At 33.8% G+C, this 27246-nt stretch overlaps 1 protein-coding gene across 1 annotated transcript in view; it reads left to right on the top strand.

Annotated features, from left to right (window-relative positions):
- The window catches only part of EPHA6 (EPH receptor A6), an 870413-nt gene that overhangs the window by 73851 nt on the left and 769316 nt on the right, over positions 1-27246 (top strand). The window contains 1 exon segment of the mRNA XM_072721173.1: positions 2896-2960. Within this exon segment, the coding sequence (XP_072577274.1) occupies positions 2896-2960 (65 nt within the window).

The following is a 27246-nucleotide window of genomic DNA, read 5'->3' on the forward strand; positions in this document are numbered from 1 at the left end:
AATCTATGCTTGAGGGGGATCCCTGGGTGGTGCAGCGGTTTGGCACCTGCCTTTGGCCCAGGGCCCGATCCCGGAGACTCGGGATTGAATCCCATGTCGGGCTCCCGGTGCATGGAGCCTGCTTCTCCCTCTGCCTATGTCTCTGCCTCTCTCTCTCTCTCTCTGTGTGACTATCATTAAAAAAAAAAATCTATGCTTGAAAGTTTTTACTGGCTTTATTTATAACATCCCGAACTGGAAATTGCTCACATTTCCATCAATGAGGGAATTACAGGTAATAGAATACTTCTCAACAATAAAAAGTAACTGATGATTGATAAATGCAACAACATAGATGAATCTCAGATATGTTATGCTATATGAAAGAACCAAGCTCAAAAGGCTTCATGCTATATAATTTCATTCCTTGGACATTTTGGGAAAGGCAAAAATCATAAGGACAGAAATTAGATTAGTGGTTGCCAGGGGATGGGCTGTAGAAGGAATTCAGCATGAAGGATCACAAGGGGAATTTTGAGGGTGATGGAAATATTCCATAGCTTTATTGTTGCAGTGGTTACCTGGTTGTGGGAGTTTGCCACAATTCATACAAATATACATTCAAAAAGGGTGATTTTTTTTGGTAAATACATCATATCTCAGTAGATCTGACTTTTTAAAAAGTTATTGGGGGAAATTATGTATTAAAAAACAAAGAGTAATGTCAATTCACTGTAATGAATAGCACTTACTTGGAATTTGATTTTTCTGTTCAAATAGGTTGAAACAATAGGGACGTTAAACACTGATTGGATATTTGATGACATTAAGGAATTACTACTTATAGTAATACATTACGATATTGTATTAAAATATCTATATTAAAAGAAGTCTTTATCTTAGATATATATACTGAAATTTTTATGGGTGATATTACTGAAATTTGCTTCAAAGAAACTTTGCAGTGAAATAGAGTGGGTAAAGATGTACAGGTGAAGTAAGGTGGACTATAAGTTGGTTCATTTTACTGTTTTCTGTACATTGTAAAATATGAGAATTTTCCACAGTAAAATTTAAAGAATTACAACTCAGATTTACAAGTGTATATTTATTAAATTGAGTTTAACAGTACTGAAAGAATATTCTACAGTGAGTAATTAGAGTTCATGTCAAATCACACATGATACATGGTTTCATACTTAAAAATTGACATAACCTGTGATTCAAATAAGAAAAACCACAGAATCCGTACAATAGACTCCAGTGTGTCTGGTGTCTCATTACCCTCTGTGGAAATTTTAAAAACTACAAATGGAAAACTTCACTTTCTTAACTATGTGAAGATCTAAAACTCATGATGAAATACCAAAGCCTTGTTTTTTAGAGTATGATCCATGACATACGGCGTTTAGGGGACTTGGAGGTAGTAGTTAAAAATAAAATTAAAAATTAACATTTGAATCATGGGCCCTGCACATTTTACCTACTGGAAACACCACAAAAATCCTCCCCATTTGATCTGATTTAGTTATGGCTCAGCTACTTTATTCTGAAAGTAAACCATTTGTTCCTTATCACATCGGACTGAAGGACCCCTTTGTCCTAGGTCAGCTCACATTGCATCTTCTTTGTGAAATTTTCCCAGACCTCCCTACTAGCTTTAACATTAGTAACTTAATTGCTAGGCTATTATATAATCTTCCATTTAGAAATTCAACAGAATATTTTCTAACCATTTGTTTTTATGTCTGCCTTCTGACCAGATGATGAGTAACTTTTGGTCAGGGAAAAAGACACATGGTTTTTTATTTTCACTTTGGCCTCCCTTAGCTGTCAGTCTACCCTCACATATAATAATAATATAATCTATGCTTTAAAGATAGGTTTATTAAAAATAGGTAGTTTTCATACTTTGCAAATCATATATAAGGCTGTTTAATAACATTAAAAGAAGCTACAGAAGCCTGCGTTAATACAGGTTTTCTTTACTGTAGTCTCAAAAGACTATGTATGAATGTGGTGGGGAAAGCAAAGGTGATGATTTCAATTGTTGGCTCACAAACTGCTCCCCTACTCATGCAGGCCAAGAGAGACTGCAGAAAGAGGCAGACTACTCCAAATTGGTAGGTGGGAGGGCTCATATGCCAGGGAACTTACTTGTCTTGGGCAGCTGCAAGATTTCCATATTCACCCACCAGAATCTTCAAGTTTGCACAGAAGCCTTAACTGGGTTGAGTCATGTGTACTATCCAGGTGGTCTCAACAACGTGTTACCCTTTCAAGGCTCTGTCCTTGGAAGAGCTCCCGCTGTGGGCAGAGTTTACATTCTGAGGATGGGGGAAGGGAGTGAGGAGCCTCCTGTTGCCTGGGTCCAGTTCAAGGGTCAACTGGCAATCATGTCATCTCAATTACTTCTATCAACATTCATCAGTTTTAAAAGCCAGCTATTAAAAACGACTGTTAAGGGGCACCTGAGTGGCTCAGTTAAGTGCCTTTGGCTCAGGTCATGATCTCAGGGTCCTGGAATTGAGCCCTGCATTGGGGTCGCTGCTCAGCAGGGAATCTGCTTCTTCCTCTTCCTCTACCCCTCCCCTCTGCTTGTATGTGTGCATGCTCTCTCTCTCTCTCAAATAAATAAAACCTTTAAAAAAAATGACTGTTAATTCTATTTCTCAATTATCTATTTCATTTAGTATTGTTAAACACAAATTATATATTTTGAAAATAAGCTGTAACTACATCACATATTTAATATTATTTAATAATATATTAATATCTGGTATACACAGTTGTAAAGTAAGTAATTCAACATATTAAAGCTAATGCAATGGATAATAGTAAAGGTAGTTGACATTAATGATTTAAATAACATTTTTGCATCATTTGAGAAATTCATGTAATTTTTTTTTATTCCAGTTGTGTTGCTTGATACAACAACTGTACTGGGAGAGCTAGGATGGAAAACATATCCATTAAATGGGGTAAGTTTAATTATGTTTTTAAAATTTTCATCCTTGCTAGGTTTTTAGGATCTGTTATGAAAAAGGAACAATGCATTTGGGGCTCTAGTTAGTATGAATTTTAGCAATTACCAAAATTCCATAGAAAAGGTTAAAGTACAATTAGAACTTGTAATCAATGAGAATGATGTATAAAAATCTTTGCTTTCTTTTAAATTAGTCATTCTTTCATATAGTGTTCTTCTATATACAAAGCCCCACCCCCCCCACCCCCCCCCACCCCCCCCACCCCCGCCCTGGCCCAGGCTTATTCTAAAGGACAGGAGAAAGTCAGCACAAGACTAAAGAGCCCCAGGAGAAATCCCAAGGTGGAGGGCAAAATGACATTCAAGGGGTGCAGAAGGTGTTGGCTTTAGTTGTTAAGTGGAACCAGGGTTCCCCACTCATCCATCCCACATAGCGCAGATGCCACCCTGTCGGCCTGAGCTCCTCTATAGAAGCTGAGCACAGGGGTCAGCCACCCCTGCCCATGGCTCCCAGGTCCTGCTCCAGCTGCGTTCTGGAACCAGAAGAGCTCGAATGTCAGCAGGCTCCATCGCTGACCTCACGGGAGGGCAGCTGCTGCACCAGGCCCCTTCTAGTATATGTTCTTTAATATAGTGACATATTAGACTGTCTCTTGTATGTTTTCTCATAGAATTTCTGTGTGTAAGTTCAAGAGAGTTTTTTTGTAATATAGGTTCATTATATTTGGTAACCTTAGTGAGTATTTGTCCATAAACAAACTCTAGATTATCAGAAGTGGATTTTACAGATATTAATGATTTGTTTTTATTAGAAAATATGAGTATACTAAAGTAGTATGTGTTTTTTGAACTTGACAAAAAGAAACATTCTGATTAGGTTTTTGTTAGCTGAGAGTATTTGCTTTTGAAAGGCATGTGTAATTTAAGGGTGCATAATTTACAAACACTGATTTTTCAAGTCCTGATATGTTAGCCGTGGTTTTAATTGGTTTTTAATATGGTTTAATGTATTTTGCATCATTCTGACATTGTAATATATTTCTACTTCTTTTTTTAATTTCAAGTTAAAATAAAAGAGTGGTTCGTGAAGTTTACTTAGGTTTTGTCTTATTAAGCAAAATTTTCAGTAATGGAGCTAGTCAACCGTTATTCAAGTATACTTGGGTTAGCTTTTCTTCCTTTTTTAAGAAATTATATTTTTCTCAATCATCAGATTCTTGGTTCATATTTTTACATTGCTTTTTCCATTACATCTGCAAATTTAAATCTAAATGAAGTTGACCAAAAACTATTTTATTTTTTAGAATCATTCAAATATTATTGCTTGAATTTGACCTTTTATATCAATAGTTACTCATTTAACATGTGTTTTCATCTGTAAATTTCTATGAAGAGTTACATCTTCCTGTCTTTTTTCAACAGGCTATTTGTTTCTTTAGATTTGTTTGTTTTATAGACTGATTTTATTTTTTCTGAAATTCTCATTTTATTCTCATAGAGCTCTCATCAAACCATTTCTGAAAATACTTCTTTGAACTGAGATTATACTTGTACATTCATCATCTTATTTTCATTAAACATTAATATTTATTATTTATTGACTGTATTAAGCATGCCAAATTTATTAATTACTTTCAAGAAGAGAATGAAACTTTTTTTTAAAATTCCCTTCCAAGATATATACATGTTTCCTTTCTCAGTATACAAAGTAATTTATAAGAACTTATAAATTTATAACTTGAAACTTTATAAGCACTACTTTTCCAGTGTTTGAAAAAAATGACAAAAACATATTGGTGATTGTATTATCACTGGCCTCCTGTAATCATGGCCAAAGAATCATGTGAGGAACAGAAGGAATTACATCCCTGCCCCAGTGATTGTATTTGTCTTGATCAAACTGAATTTCAAAGCAAACTGGTAAGGAGGAGACACAAGGACTTACAGACTTAGAAATAACCTTACTGTTCTATTTCCCAGTTGGAGAAACCTTGTCTTAAAGAGAGTAAGGAACAAAAAATACCAAGTTATAGGCTGCTAAATAGTGAGTGATGGGATTTAATTCAAACAAAATTATTTCTAGTAAAGCCTGCATCTTTATCTCATCAGTGATAACAGAGAGGGGCATTGGAAACTCCATGAAAGGCCAATTACTTTTGTTTACATTTGCATAATTGATTCAGATTTCTTTTCTCCCTTTGATAAACATAGTACTTGATTGAGATGGATGTATTGGACACCAGCCACGGATTTGCAGGAGGAAAGAGAGAAACGAGAGGAAGGAGAATATGGGGGGGGGGGGCGGGGTGGGGAAGTATGATAGAATAAAGTGGAAAAGGAAGAGATGGTTAATACTTGTCAAGCATTTACCATATGCTAAGCTTTGTTCAAAGCAGTTTACTTGTATGAGTCCTAGAAATCAATAATAATTTTACTTTATTGAAAGATATAGAAATTGAGACTCAGGTACATTAAGTAACCTTTACAAAGTCACAGAGCTAGGAATTAGTGCAGCAAAAATTCAAAGCCAAGCAGAAACTAATCTACACAAATGTGTGTTGTTGTTGTTGTTGTTGTTGTTTTTTCCCTGTAAAATTCTACCATGGAAATATAGAGGCCAGTGACCAATATGTATAAAATACAGAGGGAAGTCACATGAGGATTCAGACATTAAGACGTAAATTGAATACTCAGTTACCTTGGAATGTCAATGTAGGAATGAGCTATATTACTTTTAGATTATCCTCCAATAATAGTGCATACATAGCAAGTGAAAGCAGTAAAAATACTTGAAAATGAGAGCTGATGGACATAGTTTGTAATAGATACAGATTGAAGCTACATGGATTAGATGAAACAAAGTTGAATCCAGGGAAACAATAAAATGGATAGATGACCTATGTAAGTTCTAAAGAAAATGTATAACTTCAATTTCTCTTTTAGTGAAGCAGGTATATTACTGAGGAAAATGAGTTTATTTAATGCTCTTTATAGGTTAAAACAAATAAGGAGATAATCAGTGAGGATGAAAAACTTTGAAAAAGGCTACTGAAAATGGTGAGAATGAAAATCATCTCGACATCAGTATTAAATTATTTAAAATCTATAGAAACTGTTAATTTATAACATTTCTAAAAAGAATATGTATTCAGCACTTTTAAAGAGTACAGAAATTCTGAGAATGATTTTCCCCATTTACAAAAGATGAAGCAGAGATTCATAGTGTTTAAGTAATATGTCCAAATTTACATAGCTACCTAATGAAAAAATTGGTTCCACCTATATCTGAGAAATGCTGCAATGTTCATGAAATCCTTCACATATGCAAAGATAAGGCAAGGCTATGACTGTTTTGGTTTCTTCCACTTAAGCCTTATGCTTTAGAAATATTTTCTATTATACAAACTATACTGTTGTTGATCACAAATATCTCAGAAATTATTCAACACTTTCAATGTACATAATGTTCCTAATAATCAAGTGAAATGGAATTTAATGTCTATATTATATCTGTACTAAACATTTATATTCCTACTACTATTATAAATAACAGTATTTTGATATCTTAGAAATAGCTTTTGGGGGTGCCTGACTGGTACATTCGGTTGTGTCCAACTCTTGATTTCGACTCAAGTTATGATCTCAAGGTTGTGAGATCAAGCCCTGCATCCGACTCCTCAGTCAGCATCGAATCTGCTCAAGACTCTCTCTTCTTTTCTCTTCCGCATACCCACACTGTTTCTCTCTTTCTCTCTTAAATAAATAAATCTTTAAACAATTTATGTTTCAGTTTACAGTATTTAAACTACCATTTATTTCTGTATATTAAAATTGTACTTTTATCCATTTGAAATTGTATGACTTTTTCCAGGTTGTCAGGTTTATTGAGCCATGCTAATATGAATGGCCATTTTTAACTAAAATGGACTTTTCTTTAGAGACTCTACTTCAGTTTTTACAAATATGCCATGGGTAGAAAAGACCATCAGATGATAAATGTGGCAACTTTATGGGGCACCTGGGTGGCTTGGTGGTTGAGTGTCTGCCTTTGGCTCAGGTTGTGATCCCGGGGTCCTGGGATCAAGTCCCACATCGGGCTCCCTGCAGGGAGCCTGCTTATCCCTCTGCCTGTGTCTCTACCTCTTTCTGTGTGTCTCTCATGAATAAATAAATATATTCTTAAAAAAATTGGCACTTTGTGATATCAAGTATACTTGGTATTTCTCTGAATGAAGGATTTTTTAGGAATAACTTTTTAATTGATAATTTTTTATAAATACTTGAACTAAGATATTTTTGAAATTATATACTGTATAAAATATATGATTCGATAAATGACTTCATAGAATTTTTTTTACACCTAAAATAACCAGACCGCCAGTAGTATCATGCTAATATAGTTACAGTAGACATTTAAATGTCTGTGAACAAAACCATTACTGGTTATTTGAGTAGGAGGTAAATACCTCTGGTTAGAGAATGTAGAAAATATATGAGTGAGTAGTCTTGAACAAAGGACTTCTTAAGTTTGTAAGAATGAAAAAAATATATGTATATATTTACTGAAATGCTTGCTTATCAAATCACTTGTACTTTAAAACGTGTAGTGTCTAGAATTCAATCTAAAAGACTTCAATTTTATATTCTTAGTGCCAGGTACCCTGTTAGAGTATTTAATAGCTCCAGAAGCCTCATAGTATAGAAATCATTCTGCACAATCATAAGGCCAGGGAGAGTCTTCAGGTAGTTTTGAGTAATGATTTGTGAAAGAATAACGTGAAGCGGGATTAATTCTGGTCAGGGAAAATTGATGGTAGGATGTGACATTAACTCTTTCCAATCAACTGTGAAGGAATCCCATATGAGCTGGACAAGAGGGTAGAAAGCTTCTGTAAGGCAAAGAGAATAACTTGAGGAAAGACACAGAATTCTTAAATGTGCACACTAAGTTTTGGGAATATTGAGAATAATTTGTATGGTTGGAGATAAGACTGATTATGGGCTAATCATACTGTAGAAGACTTAGAATTTCAGTGTCTTATTTGACTTAGATAATGTATATCTCATTCCCAGTAAATAGAAGTTAAAAGTAAAAACTATCTGGATTCAGTTAAACAAACAAAAATTATTAACACTTTGTTTTGTTTTAGATAATAATGTAGACCCTTGGAAATGAAAGGCACCTTAGAAAATTGTTAAGAAAGGATGTTCAAAATATAGGTAATATTCAAAATATAGGTAATATATCATTGATATATTGAAAATGGAGTGAAATTGAATAATTGCATTTGTATATGTAATGAAGCTTGGTGTTAGAAAAGAATGAGTACATCAAAAATTTTGGTAACCAGTGGTTGTAATTCATAAGACTGTGCTCTCACAGTCTAATGTCAAGAATTTTATGTCTGCATAATTTAAAACTCTTAAGAGCTTTATCCTATAAGTGTCCCTTCTATCCTTGATCTGTCAATGTACTATACTAACATAATAAAATTGTGATGATATAGCAGAGTAGCTAATAGTGCCATGAAATCAATGAAAGAATGCTGCATGAATGAAAATTTTCACATAACACTATGGAAGTTATTAGTGGATAATATTTTTATAAATATGGAGTATAGGCATATGCCCTAGATTTTTCATTTGCTATAAATAACTAATAACTGGTTAATACTGAATCTTACTCCTTTGCAAAGCTTAAAGACCTATTTAATTTTGGAAATTTCCTGGGAAGGAGATAGTCCTTAAGAAGTCATGACAGTTTAATGCTAATGAGAAAAGAAACATGAAAGATACTGCTCATGCAATAACTTTGTACAAAAGAAGAGATTTAAATGAGTTTGTTCTCATAGTCTGAAAAGGTGTTAAAGGAGAATCATATCAATTCTCTTGAAACATTTACTCATGTTTACTGCTTTCCTTTGATATTTTTTATTTATTCCAATTTGGTTTTAGCCAATATATAACATTGTAGATTAAAGAAAATAATACAGTAATGCCACATAGCAGTGGGGTATGTCACAGTGGAGCACCCTAGCTCAATATTAATTCTGACTAATAAAAAGTAACTGCTAGATACCATAAAAATGAAGGACTTCACAAAATAAAAAAGGAATTTCATGATTAAAGACTTACATTGTTTTCTTTGAGCTTTATTACTTATATTTGATACTACTTAAAATTTAATAGGCCATGTGGCTTTTTTAGTTTTGATACAGTAACTGAAAAGATAAATGATTTGGGTAGCCACATACTGATGATTAACTTAGACTTGAATAAAATCTGATAGTTAAAAGATAACATTTCATAATAATAATAACTCCATAATTCCATAAGGTATTATTTGATTTATACTTAATATTACAAATACTTCATGTTGTTGCAAAGAACTTGATTTTTAAGCACTCCCATCAACTCACCTGAAAGATTTTAATTATTTTTTTATTTCTTATAGTGTTTTTATTTTTTTTTATTTTTATTTTTTTCTTATAGTGTTTTTAACAAGAAAATGAAGTTTGCATGTCCCAGATTTTTTGTTCCCCACTCTCCTGTTTTGGCTACTTATATACATAGTAGATCAGATCTTTGTTACGAAGCTATAGAGGACATAGATACAGGCACTCTAGTACTCAAAATAAAATTTCCTTTTCAACAGTGAAGTACATTTTAGCAGAAAGAATTAAGAGAAAACTGAATGCCAGTACGAAAAAAAAAAGTGCTATTGGCTATCAAGCTGCATTTTATATTAATTACGACAATTAGAGATTAGAAAACTTTGTTTTTCAGGTGGCAAATATTGATTTCAAATATAATATATGTGTTTTTTGCATGCTGTGACTTAGATGATCTTCCAGGTTTGAATAATGCAAGATGATGCAAGTTGTTTAACATAGTAAATTGGTATTTGGAAATTTAGCCTATAGCAGTTAGGAGAATAGTGAGATGGGTCATTCATGTCTAAATAAAACTATAAGCGAACATGGTAACTCAGTTGCTAATGATTTTTATAATGAAATAATGATTTTAATAATAAAGAGTCTTATATTACAATTAAACTGTGTGCAAAGGTGCTGTGTTCCATTTAACAGAACTGATCATTTCCTAATATCATTGTTCCAAAGTTGAAAAATCAAAGATAGAATGTTTTAATGACAGAAAATGGAATACCTGCTAATAATTACTACTTTTATTTATAATCTCTATATTTCATATAGTAGGAACCAATTTATCATAGCACCAGACTTAAGTATTGCATTTTGATTCATTTTTTAATAAATTGAAATTATACAACACTTAAATGTATGCATTTGAATTCTGAAAATACAAGTTTCTGTTAAAATTTCTGTTAAAAATGGATTGTCTTAGTTACTGCCTTCAAAATTGGTATCTAACTAGTTTTTCTTCTGAGAAACTTTTCAACATATGTAGAACTTTCCAAATATCCATCATATTAATTACAGTCATATTGTTTCACTTTTGAAAGAAAATGCTCTTCAGTTTTGCAAGTTTTTATTCTCATATCCTCAAATTCAGAGATTTCTTTCTTTTTTTTTTTTTTTTTTTTTTTTTTTTTTTATAGAGAGAGAGCACGTGTGAGCGGTGTGGAGGGACAGAGGGAGCGCAAGAGAATGCTAGAATGCTAAGCATGCTCCACACCCAGTGTGGAGCTGACATGGGACTTGATCTCATGACCCTGAGATTGTGACCTGAGCCAAAACTAAGAGTCAGACACTTAACTGACTGAGGCACACAGGCATCCTGAGAGATTATTTTCTGTTATGCCCAGCCTGCTAATGAGCCCATCAGAAGCATTCCTTATTTTTATTACATTGTACTTGATCTCTTCTATTTCTTTTTGATTCATTTTAGCGTTTCAATTTCCCAACTACATTACCCATCTGTTCTTGCAGGTTGTCTTCTTTATTCAAGCCCTTAGCTTATTAACACTTACTTTTAAAAATTCCTGGTCTGATAATTCTGACATTCCTGCTGTATCTGACTCTGGTTCTAATGCTTCTTCAGTCTCCTCAACCAGTATTTTTATTTTTATCTTTAGGACAGCTGGTAATTTGTTATCGAAAGGTAGACGTGATGTCTGGGTAAAAGAAACTGAAATCAGTAGGCCTTTGTAGTGTAGTAGTAAGGTGTAGGGGGTAGGGGAAGTATTTTCTAATCCTATAATTGGGCTTCTTTCTTTTGCTGAGTCTGTGCCCCTGGACTCTGAACTTCATCAGTGTCTTCTTGCTTTTCTCCACCATTAGGTGGGATAGGATTGCCACAGGGAACTGGGGTTGGATATTTTCCTCTTCCTACATGGAAGGCTGGAGCCTGCTGGAGCTGAGTATTTTTCTTCCATTAACTAGGTTAGGCTCTGATAAAATAGTTTCCCCCAAGGGCGGGCCTTGTTAAGAAGAACTGAATGCTCTGGCTATTTGAAGTGGTTTCTTACATTTTCAACTGTCATAGACATTATATAATTGGCTGAAACATTTCCTTATACAGTTTTGCATATTATAATTTTACTCAGTTTTCCCTACCTTCTGTTTTTATGCAATGAACAATCTGAATTTTTCATTCTTCATAATCAGGAGTGGTTGGCTTTATCTCCCAAATTCATTTAATCTAAAAACAAATTAAGCTTTTATGCCTTTGTTTATCTGACGTTATTGCTATTATTCTTTACAAATCAATAAAGGAAGACTTCAGAGCTTTCCTGTGCTGTGCAGGTTGAGTAGTAGACCATGACACTCCTGGGAGCTCTTAGAAATTTAGTTGCATGATCTTGGCTTCACAGGAGACCCAAGGTAAATTTCTGCTTCAGAACATTCAAATTATTAATGTGATGAGTCTGCAATAAGAACTGTGCTTAAGCATTTTATATACTTTTTAATTTGGGCCTTATAATATCTATGTGAAGTAAATATCATTAGTACCATTTTATACATGAGAAAAACTAGAGAGAAATCATATAATCTGCCTATGTTTGTGGGGATATTGACTGAAGGACCTGGTATTAAAGCCAAGGTCAAAAAAATAAATAAATAAAGCCAAGGTCATCTCGGTCCCAAAGCAAGAATTATTACCCATTCAGTGTGCCTATAACCATAGATTGGTTTTCAACATTGCGATTGACACCCTGGAAGGTTTAAAATAACCTATGAGGTTGTTCAAGTGCAGTCTTCATCTTGTTGCAGTGTTGTTAGAATGACACAGATATTGTATAAAAGGAGACATAGTTATTGAAAAGTGCTGATAAAAAGATTAATTCCTCTTTGAAGACCAAAGGATATCCCAAAGCAAAGTATGGTTAATTATTAAGTATAGTCCTTTAGTTAGTAGATTGTTTTGATATTTTTTCTCTTGGAAAAGAACTAAAGAAATTTTCCTTTAGTGTATTTATTTTGGGTTTATTCCTTCCTGTCTCATATCTTTACACATGTCTGTTATTGACTATAAGCTAACTAGGTGTAAAATACTGGGTAATCTAATCCAAAAATAAACAACCTCACAGAAATGAGTTTATTTATAAATAGAGTAATTAGAGAAATAAATAAGGGAAGTGTTAAGAGTTTGTCATTCTCACATCATGTTCTAAGTAAATTGACCCAGAAACCTACTGAGGGTTATCCATGTAGTTAGTGCTAAGATGCCCTATTTCCTCAACCATATCTTATTGGGACAAAAGTGTCATCAAAAGACATCCAAGTCATTGGTAACCAGCTACTTGTCACTTCGTATGTGTAATTTCCATAAATGACTCTTTAGATCCCTTTTTAGGAATTTAGGAATTTCCTTGCAGGAAGATAGCAATCTGAAACTTCTTCCATAAGGACACACAGAAAAATACACTGAAAAGGATTAGAGCAGAGGGGCTATAATAAATCAATGTCACATATGAGTAGAAGTTCTCAGAGAGTAGAAGATAGCTGCCGTTAAAGGAGAGTTAAAGGGGTAGAAGAGAACATAGCACACACCGAGGAAAAGCCATGAGAAAAAGAGTGGGGTAGTTAGCATTTCTGGAGCTGACCAGGTTTCTGCTAAATCTCCAGAACCAGTTCTGAGATATTCTTCAAATGAATTCCCTTACTTGAGCCATTGAATTGTAAGGGCAGATTGTAGACCTGATGGTGATGATGATGGTGGTGGTGGTTGACGGCAGCAGCAGTGGCAAAAAAAAAAAAAAAAAAGAAGGTAGTGGAACACTGGCACTGTAATAAGATGGGCCTGGAAACATAAAATTCATGGAAGGAAGAATTTCTTTGAAGAGAGCACAGCAGCATGAATCATCCAGAGCTACAGGTCTCCTGTTTTATTAACACATGCATGGATGAATGACCTGCCTTGCACATAGGCAACGTGAGGAAACAGGTGACTGAATACACACACCTGACTACAGTGCATAAATTTTAAAATATTTAATATCTGAGTAACTATAATTTCTTTCTTTTTCTTCCAAGTTTTGATTTAAATTCCAGTTAGTTAATATACAGTGTAGTGTTAGTTTCAGGTGTAGAATTTAGCGATCCATCACTTACAACACCCAGTGCTCATCACAGGTGCCCTCCTTAACACCCATCACCTGTTTAAGCCATCATCTTGCCCACCTCCTCTCCAGCAACCCTCAGTTTGTTCTCTGTAGTTGACAGTCTGTTTCTTGGTTTGCCTCTCTTACCTTCCATGTTCATTTGTTTCTTAAATTCCACATATGAGTGAAATCATACAGTATTTGTCTCTCTCTGACTTATTTCGCTTAGCATAATACTCTCCAGTTCCATCCACATCCTAGCAAGGGGCAGTATTTCATCTTTGTTACAGCTGAGTAATATTCCATTATTTGTCTGTCTATCTATCTATCTATCTATCTATCTATCTATCTATCTATCTATCTATCCATCTATCATCTATCTCACATCTTCCTTTATCCAGTCATTAGCCAGACATTTGGGCTCTTTCCACATTTTGGCTATTGCTGATAATGCTGAGCAGTTGTGATTTGTGGCACTTTTCTCTGTCCTGCCTCAGAATATTCCTTCCTGTATAGCATCCTCTGCAAAATAAATAAATAAATGGATTGCTTCCTCATTTTCCACCAGTTGAAAGAACATGTATTAGATAATGAAGAAATTAGATAATGAAGGAAGAAAAGTAAAAGAAAAGCAGGTAGCAAGGATTTAGGAAATCAGATGTGAAGTATTTTCTGATCTATGAATACCTAATTAGTTTCATATTCTCTGGGCAGCTGAAAAATAAGTATATTTGCAATTCATTTGTTCAGTATATCTGCCTTTTTTTTTCTGTGTGCTCTTGATGGTGTCTTCTCCTAAGTAGAATTCTGAAAGGGATGGGTCTTTTTAAGCCAATTACCCTTGATTTACATAATATAGTCTTTCCTTTATTATCTTTGCTTTTTACATTGTTACTTCTAAAGCTTTAACTCTAGTCTCCTACTTCCAAAAGAAGTTTACAGTTGTTTTTTAATGTGAATTCCCATATTGTATAATCTAAATTCAGTTTCTGGTTTTATCAAAAATTTCTAATAATTTTAACCAGAATCATTCAGGATATTTATAAACCATTTCATTTACAAACAAAAAGTCTACATATAAATCCAAATCAAGCACAAAACACATGCTAAATTCTCTCATGAACTCTGAGGGATTTTTAGTAAAATACTTAACTAGATGAAATATAATAATAGGCCAGATATTCTTATAAATGTAATTGTTTGTATTTTAAGTGATTGACATTTTTAATACAGCCAGTCACCAAATCCTTAAAACTCTTTCAAATCATTATCATTACTGCATCAGTTTGGCTCCTTATCATTTCTTTCCAAACCACCATGGATGTGTTTTAAAATATCCCTTTGCTTTGGGTTTTTCTCTAGCCCCTTCCACCAACCATTCCAACCCATCCTTCATCCTGTGGCCAGAACCAATCTGAAGACTGAATAGGTAATCGTGTGTCTATTTAATTCTTGCTCCCCTTACTTATCATTTACCCCATGGCCTGCAGCTGCTTCTCCATTTTCACCTTCTGATATTTTCTGCCCCTCAACCAGCTTTTTCTAAAGACACTGTTGTAGTTTCTTCTATGTAATTTACTCTCTGTTTCTGGATATAAGATCATGCTGTTGATTTTATCAGGAAAGTTCTCTGGCCAACCATTATTTTCTCTAGCTTTTTCCTGTTGGTCATTGAAAGGAAAAAGGATTTTTCATCTTTTCTGGGGAGACTTATACTGCGGAAAGTTGAATTAGGAAATTCCTTTTTTTTTCTTTTGCAATATCTAGAACTCAGTGCATATCACAGCATTTATTTCACAATATTTAGGTATCTGTTTCCTACCAGATTGTGAACTCTCAAAGGGATTGGGTGTGTCATCTATATCTGAATTAGGAATTAGGCAATACAATGATTGCCATATGACAGATGTTCAATAGAAGTTGGTTGAATAGTTAAGTATATATACAAGTAGCAAATTATTTCAGATAAGATATTGGTTAAAGACTATATTTTGCAACTTTTACTGGAGCTGGAACAGTTTGATACTATCTTTGGGCCAAATCGGCTGTGAAGAAAAGACTAAATGGTTGTGAAAATTGAAATGAGTCCTTATTCAGCATTGGATTGAATGCAGGTAGAAAAGTTTATACAGTTACTCCCATTTTTGTATTTTAGATAGTCCAATCCATTTTCTCATTATCAACTTTTTTTCACTAAAATTAAGGTTGAAAGGTGGGTGGGAAAGATACTTACCTATGAAATAAAAGCAATAAAAGAGCTTATAAGCTATTTAAGCAACTCCAATCAAGACATAATACACTTTCAAAGAATTAATGACTGGTTTAGAACAGTTGATGATCTGAATCACATCTGGGAAGTATTAACCCCAGATGATTATTAATCCTTCACTTTGTTATTAAAGATGAGAATAAAAAATAGAACATATGGATTTTTAATGGTTGATAGATAGACTGCAAATTTTAGAAAATTTATGTTAACCACTCAAGCTTTAAAAAGCATAGGTCAGCATTAAATGTTAAATAGGTTTTTGTAATCTGTATTCCATGCAATTAGTATTTTGAACTAATGTACCATAGTAAGCAAAATAGGTGCTTAAAATGATTTGGTTTTGTTTTATTTTAGCAAAGCAAAATCTGTTGTGCTCATAAATGTAGTACTTAGTCTTTATCTCCCCCATAATTAGGTAGCAATGTATACCAAAATATTTCAGTGTAATTTAAAAAGTCTTTCGAATAAAAACATGAAATTAGGATTTAAAAATATATGCACACACACATTTTTTCCTTTGAATGTTTGTGAATTCTATAGACCACATTTGGAGATGTAAAATTAATCTGTATTGTTAATTTAGATTGCCCAATTTAATAATTTTATTCATTTAATCCAATTATATGCCTTCCTTAAATTCAATGCTTTCTGATGCACATTAGAAGGGATTTCTTCATGGTTGCTGTTGAGAATTGCTCTAAGAAATCCTCACATTTGAGGCCCCTGAAAGGCTCAGTTGGTTAAGCATCTGCCTTCAGCTCAGGTCATGGAGTCCTGAAATCAAACCCCACGTTGGGCTCCCTGCTCAGTAGGGAATCTGCTTCTCTCTTTGCCTCTCCTCCCCCATGCTTTTTTTTTTATCTTATTATTATTGTATATTATTATTATATTAATTGCTTGGATGACCAGCCTTGGTTTGCCTGGAATGTCTTGGTTTATTTTGTTGTCCTAGACTCATTAATTGTACTGTATTCATTTTTAAAAGTGTTCTTGTTTGGATTATAAATTGTATGCCTAATGTTAGGTAATGCCAACTATATTACAAATAAACCCCAAATGTATAATTTAAACATGAAAAATGTTATTCTCAGTGTTGTAGTAGTCTGAGTATTTCCAATTGTCAGGAGTTCCTCCTTTTCTCCATGGAGAGGATAGTCTTCCTTCTTAAAAATTCAGAAGTGGCACATAGTATGTCTCCTCATATTTCAATGGCTGCAACCCATTCACATTATTATAGCCAACCGGGGAAGCAGAAAATGTAAGTTGGCCTGGGAAGAAAAGAAAATGGACTTTAGTTGGATGGAGTAAACTACTGGTTGTAATGTAATACCTATTCTTTTTTCTCTCCCATTAACAGAACCTTTATTTTTGAGCCATCAGTCTGTCCAACTAAAAAACCCCAATGTTTCTAGTGTATTTTGCAGCCCGTTGTGAACCAAAACATTATGTTTCAGCCAATGAGATGTAAGTGGAGGTGTTTTGTGATATTTCTAGGAAGACTGCTTAAAATGAGTTCTGTCAACTTGAGTCAAACCTTTTTGACTGATGTATCCCCCTTTTACTATCTAGAATGCAAATATGATATCTAGAGCTTTATAGCCATCTTGAACTTCAGGGTGAACTTGAGGATGAGATCACATTCCAGGATGATGGAGTTGCATATTATATAACCATTAAAATTATATTCATTTTGTAGACATAAATAACATTGGAATATTGTCTTATATAATACTAAGGGAAATAAGGAACAAAAATTTTCTTTTTTTTTTTTTGGAACAAAAATTTTCTAATCTTATAACTGTGCTAGAACAAAAAAACATGAAAGGAAATAAAAGCACTAGTTAAGGTTTTTCTCTAGGTCATGAGAATATGAGTGGTTTGGTTTTTTGTTCATATTTCCTTTTTTTTTTCAAAATTCTCTACATAGTTATACATTTCTTTTTTAAAAAAATAAAACATTATTAAAAATATATTTATGTTTTAATGTACATTTTATTAATTTGTAATTTAAAAGTATTTAGTGTGACTTGATATTTTCCCAACAATCATAAATGTTAGCAGGAAATGACTTTGTTACCCCTGGAATCCAGAGTTAATATGGAAAATTAATATATATGTAGAAAAATATCTTAAAAATTTACTGTATGCTTCCTGAGATTAGAAAGAGGAAGAATAAGCAGAGTCTGGCTTAATTAGATATTTAAGAGATGTTACCTATAATTAATGTAAAAAATAAAGAACACTGTTGATACAAATGATAGAAATTATGATTCAAAAAATTGTGATTTAGGGAGAAAAGAATTGCCAGTGTTTATTCAACTGAGTCATTAATTTGTCTTTTTATCTGTCTGTCCATTCATTTAGCAGCTATTTATTATAAGCTATGTTCTTGTCTATAAGACTAAAATAGTAAGCAAAGATGCTGTCTTTGTCCTTAAAACCAATGGTGGGAGATAGACATTAATCAAATAATCACAAAGCATGGTAAGTGTAATTTAAAATATGATAAGTATAAATGTTATAAAGGAGAGATGTCACTGGAGTTTATAATAAGAGATCTAGATGATCAGGAAAATCAGAAAAGGGCTTTCCTAAGTGACAGTGGAGGAGAGACGGTAAGTATGCTGGCAGGGGAAAGAAGGAGAGAAAGCACTTCTCAGAAGATGGGAACAGAATTTGCAAGTCACATGAGATTAAGTGAATGGAGATCTTTGTGAGTAGATATCAGAGATAGAGATACAGAGAGAGAGAGGGAAGGAAGGAAACAGGTTAAGTAAAAAGGTTGAAGCAAAAGGTAAGTCAAGTAAGAGAGGGTGAAAGAGGCTATGAACACTATTTACAAATAAGGCCTTGAAGGCCATGGCAAGGCATGTTATCATTATTCTAATCTCAATGTAGATTTATTGGTGTGTAGTAAGCAGACTTATGTTTTGAAAAGATCACTCTTGTTGAATGTAGGCCAAGTAGTTAGAGAGTTTCAACCCAGGGACAGGGACTTAGCAGGCTAGTTTTAGGATAGTAATACTGTACATATGGCTGAGAAGCTATCATGATCGAATGCCATGAAATATCATCCCATGTATGCTGGCTATGATTTGTCTGTCTAGATATAGAAAAAGTTTATATCATTCCAATAATGGTTTCTCCCTTACATAATATTATGAAATTATGGTTTCCAATAGCTTTTAGTATTTGATATCTCTTAGCATCAATCAGTTATAATCCTTTTCCAAAGTTTAGGAATAAAATTTTGAATGGTGAAAAACATAAAAAAATAAACCTTCACAAACATTGTCTACCTTGTTACTAGTTAATCCTCAGGATCTAACATTAGTTTCTAGTACAGAGTGACAGAAAATATTAATTTAAGATAAAACCTAAATAAACTGATTTATTATGTTATAATATGGAGTATATATTAGTATTATTACAGAAAATCAAACTTAATATATTTTCACTTGCAAAGCAGTTAATATTTGATTAGCATTGGGCTTATTTTATTCTGAGGTATTATCTGTCCTAGTGTTTAAGGCCTTATTAGACTGTTTTCATTATTTTAGTGAAAAATCTAAAAAGCAGATTAAACTTTCCTTAGATGAAAACTAAAAATATTGCACTTAAAAGTGTGCTGTTCATAATTCCTTATTTCATTAAAGATCCATTTGTAAAAGAAATGGGGATAAAAATCAATGAATATAATACTGGATACAAGGTCAATATACAAAAAACAATTTTATTTCTGTATACTATCAACAAAAAATAAATATTCTTGAAGTATCATATTAATAACATCAAAAAATGAAAATACTTAGAAATAAATCTAAGAAAATATGTGCAAGAACCCTTTGTTTTAGAAACCACAAATCGTCCCCAGAGAAAATAAAAACTTACAGAAATGGAAAGTATATATGTTCATGGATTGAAAGAATCAGTATTATATATTAATGAATTCTCTCAAAATACCCTATAGATTCAATGAGTTCAATCCAGATAAATACTTCATGTAGTTTTGTTTTTCCCTTTTAAAAAATGAGGTGAAATAGACACAAAATTAACCACCTTAGAGTGAATTATTCAGTGCAACCACCACAACAATATCATGCAACCATCACTTCTATCTAGTTCCAAAACATTTTCCTCACCCCAAAAGGAAGCCCCATATCAATTTAGAAGTTCCTCCCTCTTCTTCCTTTCCTCCAGCACCTGCCAATAAGCAATCTGCTTTTGGCCTCTATGGATTTACCTGTTTTGGATACTCATATAAATGGTATCATACCCTATGTGACCCTTTGTGTCTAGCTTCTTTAACAATGATTCTGAGTTTCCTCATGAGCTTCCTATATGTAGCATGTGCCAGTACTTCATTCCTTGTTATGGCAGAATAATATTTCATTGTACGTGTATACTACAGTTGTTTATTCATTCACCCACTGATGGGCATTTAGGCAGTTTCTACCTTTTAGTTGTTGTTGATAGTTCTCCTGTGCATATGCAAATATGTGAGCATCTGTTTTCAAGTCTGTGGGGTATGTACTTAGCAATGCAGTTGTTAGGTCACATGGTAATTTTATGTCTAACTTTTGGTGGAACTGCCGAACTGTTTCCCACAGTGACTGAATGATTTTTGCATTCCCATCTGTGATGTTACAAGGGTTCTAGTTCCTCCATGTCCTCACCAACACTTATTATTTTGCCATTTAGTGTTCCTTTTTTGTGTAAATATGGTAATTGATAAGCCAATTCTAAATTTTTTTAGAAAATCAAAGATTCGCCAAGGAAATCTGGGTGATAAAAGAAAACATTGAGACGTTTGTAGCACAAAACATCAACACTGATGATAATGTGTAGTAATTAATACAATATTATATTAGTTCAAGTACAGACAAATTGGACTAATAGTACAGACTGGAAAATTTATAAATAGATTCACCATGTATTAGGATACCTGATTAATAATCAGGTTACGTTGCACTAACATGAGTAAAATATTTTTTTCAGTAAATGGTTCTGGGGTTAATGGAATATCTGTATGGGAAAAAAAATATATCTTCACCCTTTACCCTGTGTACTGAAATGGGTTGGAGCTCTAGATGTGAAAGATAAAATTAAAGCTTTCGAAAGAAAATCTTTATGAGCTTTAGTAGCTAGATATTTCCTAAACATGACATCAGATTTGATGAACAAACAAAAATGTAAACTGAATATATTAAGAGCTTTCATTATAGAAAGAAACTATTAAAAATGGGAAGGAGTTGGGATGCCTGGGTGGCTCAGTCGATTAAGCATCCAACACTTGATTTCAGCTCAGGTCGTGATCTCAGGATTGTGAGATCAAGCTTTGTGTTGAGCTCTGTAATCAGCAGGAAGTATGCTTGGGATTCTCTCTCTCCCTCTGTCTCTAGATCCACCCCCTGCATACACTCTCTCTCTTTTTTTCCAAGTGATTAAGTCTTTTTAAAAAATGGGAAAAAGGCAACAACATTTTCTTTTAAACACTTAGGCTTGGGTCAGTTTTTGTTTGTGTGGCTACAGCCAGTAACCTAAAATATATGGTATATCACAGAAGGGGGAGAGTTCATATCCACACACTCCTCTGTCTCAGACCATTGGCCTAAATGTGGCATATCCCTTCTTCTAGTGCATCCATGGTCCTCAGCTACTGGGAGTCAGGTTCGTGGGGAAGCTCATGGAATGATTGCTGAGCATTATGGCTCTGTAACATCCTCTAATTCTCAGAATTTACTTGTAATTTGAGGACTCATGAGGGGTTTTATTAGGGTTTCTAAAATCCTCTTCAAGAAATTCACTATTGTCTTCTCAGGTATTCTATTTTCTTGTCATAGGGCTAATACTAGAACCTTTCGATCTGTTTTCTGTATTTCTTAGCAGATCTTTCATAATTCTAAATTCTTCTCTCTCCTTTTAGGTAAATCAGGATAAGGTTTTAGTAATATATTTAAATGTCTATTCCAATATATTAATCATTTTCCCAGTCTGTTTCATACCCATTAAGATATGTGTGAGTCTGTGCATATTTACAATTGTTTCTTTTTTAATCCTCTCCTTTTATGTCATTTCACTCTGTTTTTGTCTACCCCCATATTTATTTTTATTCTTCTTATAATGAAAGTTATTCCATCCTTTATATCATTGGCATTTAAATATATTAATAGTTCTTTTTAGACTATGCTGTGAATCTGTTTTCATCCATGTTTACTTTGTGTCATCGTGGTTTTATTGGCTCATCCCTAGCATTTTATTTCTTCAGTTTGGTTCCATTTTTTGTTGCCAAACTAGGCCTGCATATTGCTCAGAAACCATGTTTCTTTGTTTTTAGTTTCATTTCCTGTGTTGAAATGGGCACTGAAATAGTATAAAAAGTTAGGCTTCCGGCCATAAGCCTGGCCTCTGTCTTCATCTTAGTGTGAACGATGTTCAGTTCTTGGCCCTACCTGAAGAGTTAAAACCACCAGCCACTAGCACTTGTTTCACACCAAGGTCTCAGCAGCCTCTTGGCATCAGGTCTCCTTCTTGCTTTGCACCGTTCACTTTTTCTTCCAAGGAGTTACTACCTTGTTTTTACCTGGGCTATGTAATTTTGGTTGTCTAGTTTTATATTTTATTTATGATCTCTCCATGTTGAACAGAGATGGGTCATCAAAGCAAGAGATTATGACATCATCTTGACCAGAAATTAACATAACAAAAGTTAAGACTCTTCACTTACCTGTTGAATAAAGGATCTTTTATATACCTGTTAGTGTTTTGTAAGCTTTTCATTTCTCTATTAAGATTGAATAGCTCTTAAGCGCAGTCATCTATTTAAAATTTTAGAACCAAAAAAAAAAAATAAAAATAAAATAAAAATAAATAAATAAATAAATAAAAAATAAATAAATAAAATAAAATAAAATAAAATAAAATAAAATAAAATTTTAGAACCAGCCTTTTTTTCCAAAGGCATTCACAATTGTATTTTTTAAAAACTGTGAAAATTTCTGTCCTTTGTCTTGTTAGTCGTTAGAAAACTAACACAAAATTAAAATAGCTGTTTCCCCCAGTATCATTCATTCATAGCATTTCAAGGAGAAGAAGTCCCATAGAAATAGTTGTTACAGTTTTATTGGAATAACAAGGTAGTATGATTTTTAGAAGTATATTTTACTGTCATTCCCCAAGAAGATTGCTACAAATACCAAAACAAAGTTTTTGTGCAAAAATCAATTCCTTCCAATGCCAATTACCTCTTTTGTTTTATGTGTTTTATACTAAGCTTCAGGTGAATTCTCCCTATGTTTTTCAAGCATTCTTGACACTGAGTAGCGATTTTGGTATGTGTTTGTTAGCAGACCAAATTTCTTTTACGGTGGCTCTTGACCCATTAAGCAGCTCTCTTTTAAACAGATCTTGGAGTAGTCTGGGTGGCTCAGTGGTTTAAGCACCTGCCTTTAGCCCAGGGTGTGATCCTGGAGTTACAGGATCAAGTTCCGTGTTGGGCTCCCTGCATGGAGCCTGTTTCTCCCTCTGCCTGTGTCTCTGCCTCTCTCTCTTTCTCTCTCTGTCTCATGAATAAATAAAATATTAAAAAAAAAGGCAGATCTTGGTAGGTACTAGGACCAGATCACACTGGATAAAGAAAGAGGACAAGCTATTCTTTGCTTCTCGTTCTTCAGGTTTATACCCAGGGAGTAGAGAGGATGTTATTCAACCAGAAGTGCATGTCTCTTTATTCTCAGTCCTCAGTCCTGGACTATCTCTTCTGGCCACAGACTCACTTTCTGTTTAGAGAAGCAGTTTTTACTCAGTGTCTTCAAAATATACCCTTTTGCGCTGCCTTTTCCTTCTATATAAAACTAAATGTATCATTTGCCCCTGAGCAGATGTTAAGAAGCATAATTGTAAATTCTAATATAGCTACATAAATAGAAAGAACAGCAAAGTAAAGGAGGAGGATGCCAATTAAAATTAAACCATAGTTCAGTGACTTCCTTTATGTAAGAATTTTCCCAAATAGGTTCCAAAATTCACAAATCTTTTTGGTGGGGTGCTGACATTGTGAAAGATGTAATAGAAGTCTTTGCAACACATTTTGGCATCTCCTTATATATAATTTGGTAATTTCTCCCTTTGCCCATAGAAGGTATAGAATGGGGAAATGAACTAGTCTTCTTGGTAAACTAGCCAGTGCTTTCCCCTAGTGCTAGGCAGTTCTCAATGCAAAACATTCTTCTTCCAATCCATAATTTTTTAACCTCAAAAACTTAAGGCTTCAAAACCTAAAGTGAATGAAAACTAAAACTATCAACTTTATAAACTTTAACATTGCTTGGGTTTTAAGAAATCAATCTTGTTGTGGTTACTTGTTTGGAAGTAAATATTGATAAAGAAGGAAAACATCTGTTGAATCTAATGGTATGTAACTGATCTTTAACTCTTAACTAGGATAGGGCCTAGAAACAAAGTGCTGGCTTTGCATGTTTTATTGTTTTATATTCATTATGCAAACTGTTTTTAATATTAAAGCAATGAAATGTGCCTACATAATTAATTAATTAATATTTATAATGTGACTTAAATATTTTAAATACTTTGGGAGCCATGCTAAGAATAAGACATAGATTTATCTTGAAATGGGAAAGACATAGCTGATAGAAGAAATCTGCCATTGCATGAACAGTAGAGAATGATAGTTCCCCAACCTCAGTAATACCTTCCTGCCTTCATCTCCTGACCCCTTCTTACCACCTCACTTACCATCTGGGGATTCAGAGTAATCACTCTAAGTTTCTTCTATTGCCAGGATTTCCCCATTAACAGATTATTCAAATAATATGTATGAACAATGAATCTTCGTTTTTACATATAAGAAACATAATTTATTAGACAATTTCAGTACCCGGTTATGACTAGTTAAAAATACAGCCTAATCAGGAATTACTGCTATATATCATAGCATACATTATATCATGTATTAGTTCATTAAGGGTTTCTGTGACAAATTTCCACCAACTGTTGGCTTAAGACAACAGGAACTGGGGGAGCCCTGGTGGCCCAGTGGTTTGGTGCTGCCTTCAGCTTGGGGCGTGATCCTGGAGACCCTGGATCAAGTCCCACATCCTGCTCCCTGCATGGAGCCTGCTTCTCCCTCTTCCTCTCTCTCTCTCTCTCTCTCTCTCTCTCTCTCTCTCTCTATTTCTCTCATGAATAAATAAATAAAATCTTAAAAAAAAAAAAACAAAACAAAACAGGAATTTATTTTATTTTCTCATGGTTCTAGCGACCAGAAGTCTGAAATCAAGGTACTGGCGATGCCACATTCCCTCTGAAGACTCTGCTTGTGTCTTCCAAGTTTCTGGTGTTTGCCAGGTAGTCTTTGGCCTCCCTGTGCTTGTCGCTCCATCTCTGCACTTTTTGCCTCTGTCTTTGCATGGCTGTCTTCCCTCTGTATGTGTCTGTGTCTTCTGACAAGGATGCCGTCATTGGATTTGGGGTCTACTCTAAGACATTATGACCTTGACTTGATTACATCTACAAAATTACATCTCAGTTTCAAAATGAGGTCATATTTACAGGTTCCAGATGGACATAGAGTTCAGTAGGGAAGAGGCACTTTTCAACCCATTACATGTCAGCATATTAATTTACATAGTGGTATAAAGGGTATACTCATGATTTAAAGTAGAGCAGTATGACAAATACAGAGACTGATTCAATATGAAGTCAATACTGTTGTTCAGTGTCTGTCTCTTTCTTTGAGGTTAACATCTGACATCTTGAATAAGCTCATTCTCATTGAGTAGTAGTTGGAATGCTAAAAATATTTGATAGTTATGTGCTGGTAGAGTCCTATGTCTTCTGTCTTTTAGTATTTCTTTATAATAGATATACTTATAAGTAGAGCTACTTATAAGTAGAGCCCTGATGCCATGGAGTATTTCTTTATAAGTAGAGCACTGATGCCATGGAGAATTCTGTTTTTAATAAAATCCAAAGAAACACTGTTAACAGACAAAAAAGGAACAAAGGGATTTGAGAAATTTGCACATTTTTGTGTGTGTAATTTCAGAAATAATCTTAATTCAGAACTTAGATATGGCTTCCAACTATATATATATATATATATATATATATATATATATATATATCTTGAAGAAGTTTCTGGAATGATAGAAATATGTAATCATTTTCTATTAACTTGTAGTGATTTTTATAGGTCCCTCACATTGTCAGACTTTGGTCTGCTCTCTACTATGAATCACTAGCAATTAAAGTAAATTAGCATCCAAATTGTCTTTTTTTTAAAATGAAGTGAGCGGTATTAATAATTACTCTAGGACAATAGTTACAAACAGTGCACTCAGTTCTGCTAGCTATTTACCAACCTACTGATCTATTGGTAATTGGAATAATTGTGTCTCTCACATGCTCAACATAGAAAGAAGTGATGATCAAACATAGCTTCTCTCAGTTATAGTTAATATTTCACAGTCATTGAACTAAGGAGGAAGAAGGTATTAATTTAGCAAGACTGTACAAATTGGTGTTACCTGTTTTGCATAACTCCACCAAGGGGAAAAACTACACGTGTAATTTGAAGGAAAACGTAAAAGCTACTGTGTTTAATTTAAAATTTCACATGTAACATACGACATATTCTTGTATACAGGTCTTTTTTATCCCAGGTGGTTGGATTACTGCAAATGAAACTAAATGGTATTGAATATCATTAGATTATCATTGTAAATATTCTGAAGGAGACTTTTTAAAGCACCTTAGTCTTGGTGATGACTTTTTTAGGAAGAAGGATCAGAATTTTCTTTTTAGGGTCCTCAATTTTAAATAACTTCAAATTCAGTCATGTAAATGCATCTGTTGAGTCTTACCTATAATACAGATATGTAGAAAGATAGATACTTCAGGGATATGCGTTTCAGTGTTTAGTTACTAGAAAAAGCAAAAAAAAAAAAAAAGGAAGAAGGAAGAAGATAGTGAATACAGTGAACATAAGAATATAGGAATTGGGGAAGGAAAGAGATGGAGCTTTTGAGGAATAGAGTATACGGCTGTAATAGCAAGCATGGAAAGAGATGTTTGGTTTTTGGAGTTGTTTATTATCTACAGAATGTTACTAAGAAGCTTTACATGGTGTGCTTTTGCCACAGGAATAGGCTCTGGCATGTGCCAGTGCGATTAAGCATCCTATTCTTCTCTGTCAGTCGTGGCACTTCAAAGACTGATTTCAAAGAATTGCCTGTTATGAGAGGGAGGACATGAGGAAACATTTGAAAGAACAAGTGATTAATGGCATCATTACTGAGTCCTGTAGCTATTATGCAAAACCTACAGTCTTTGTGTGAGCAAAATGGAAAAAACTGGAATATCCTTGGATTTTCACATTCTGAATCTTTGACCCCAAATGCATTAATATAACAGGCTACAGGTTGAAGATAAACTTGGCTGCCTGGCTAAATAGGAAGTGGTGATGAA

Source organism: Vulpes vulpes, chromosome 1 (genome assembly GCF_048418805.1).
Source record: "Vulpes vulpes isolate BD-2025 chromosome 1, VulVul3, whole genome shotgun sequence".
In the NCBI taxonomy this organism is placed as follows: Eukaryota; Metazoa; Chordata; class Mammalia; order Carnivora; family Canidae; genus Vulpes; species Vulpes vulpes.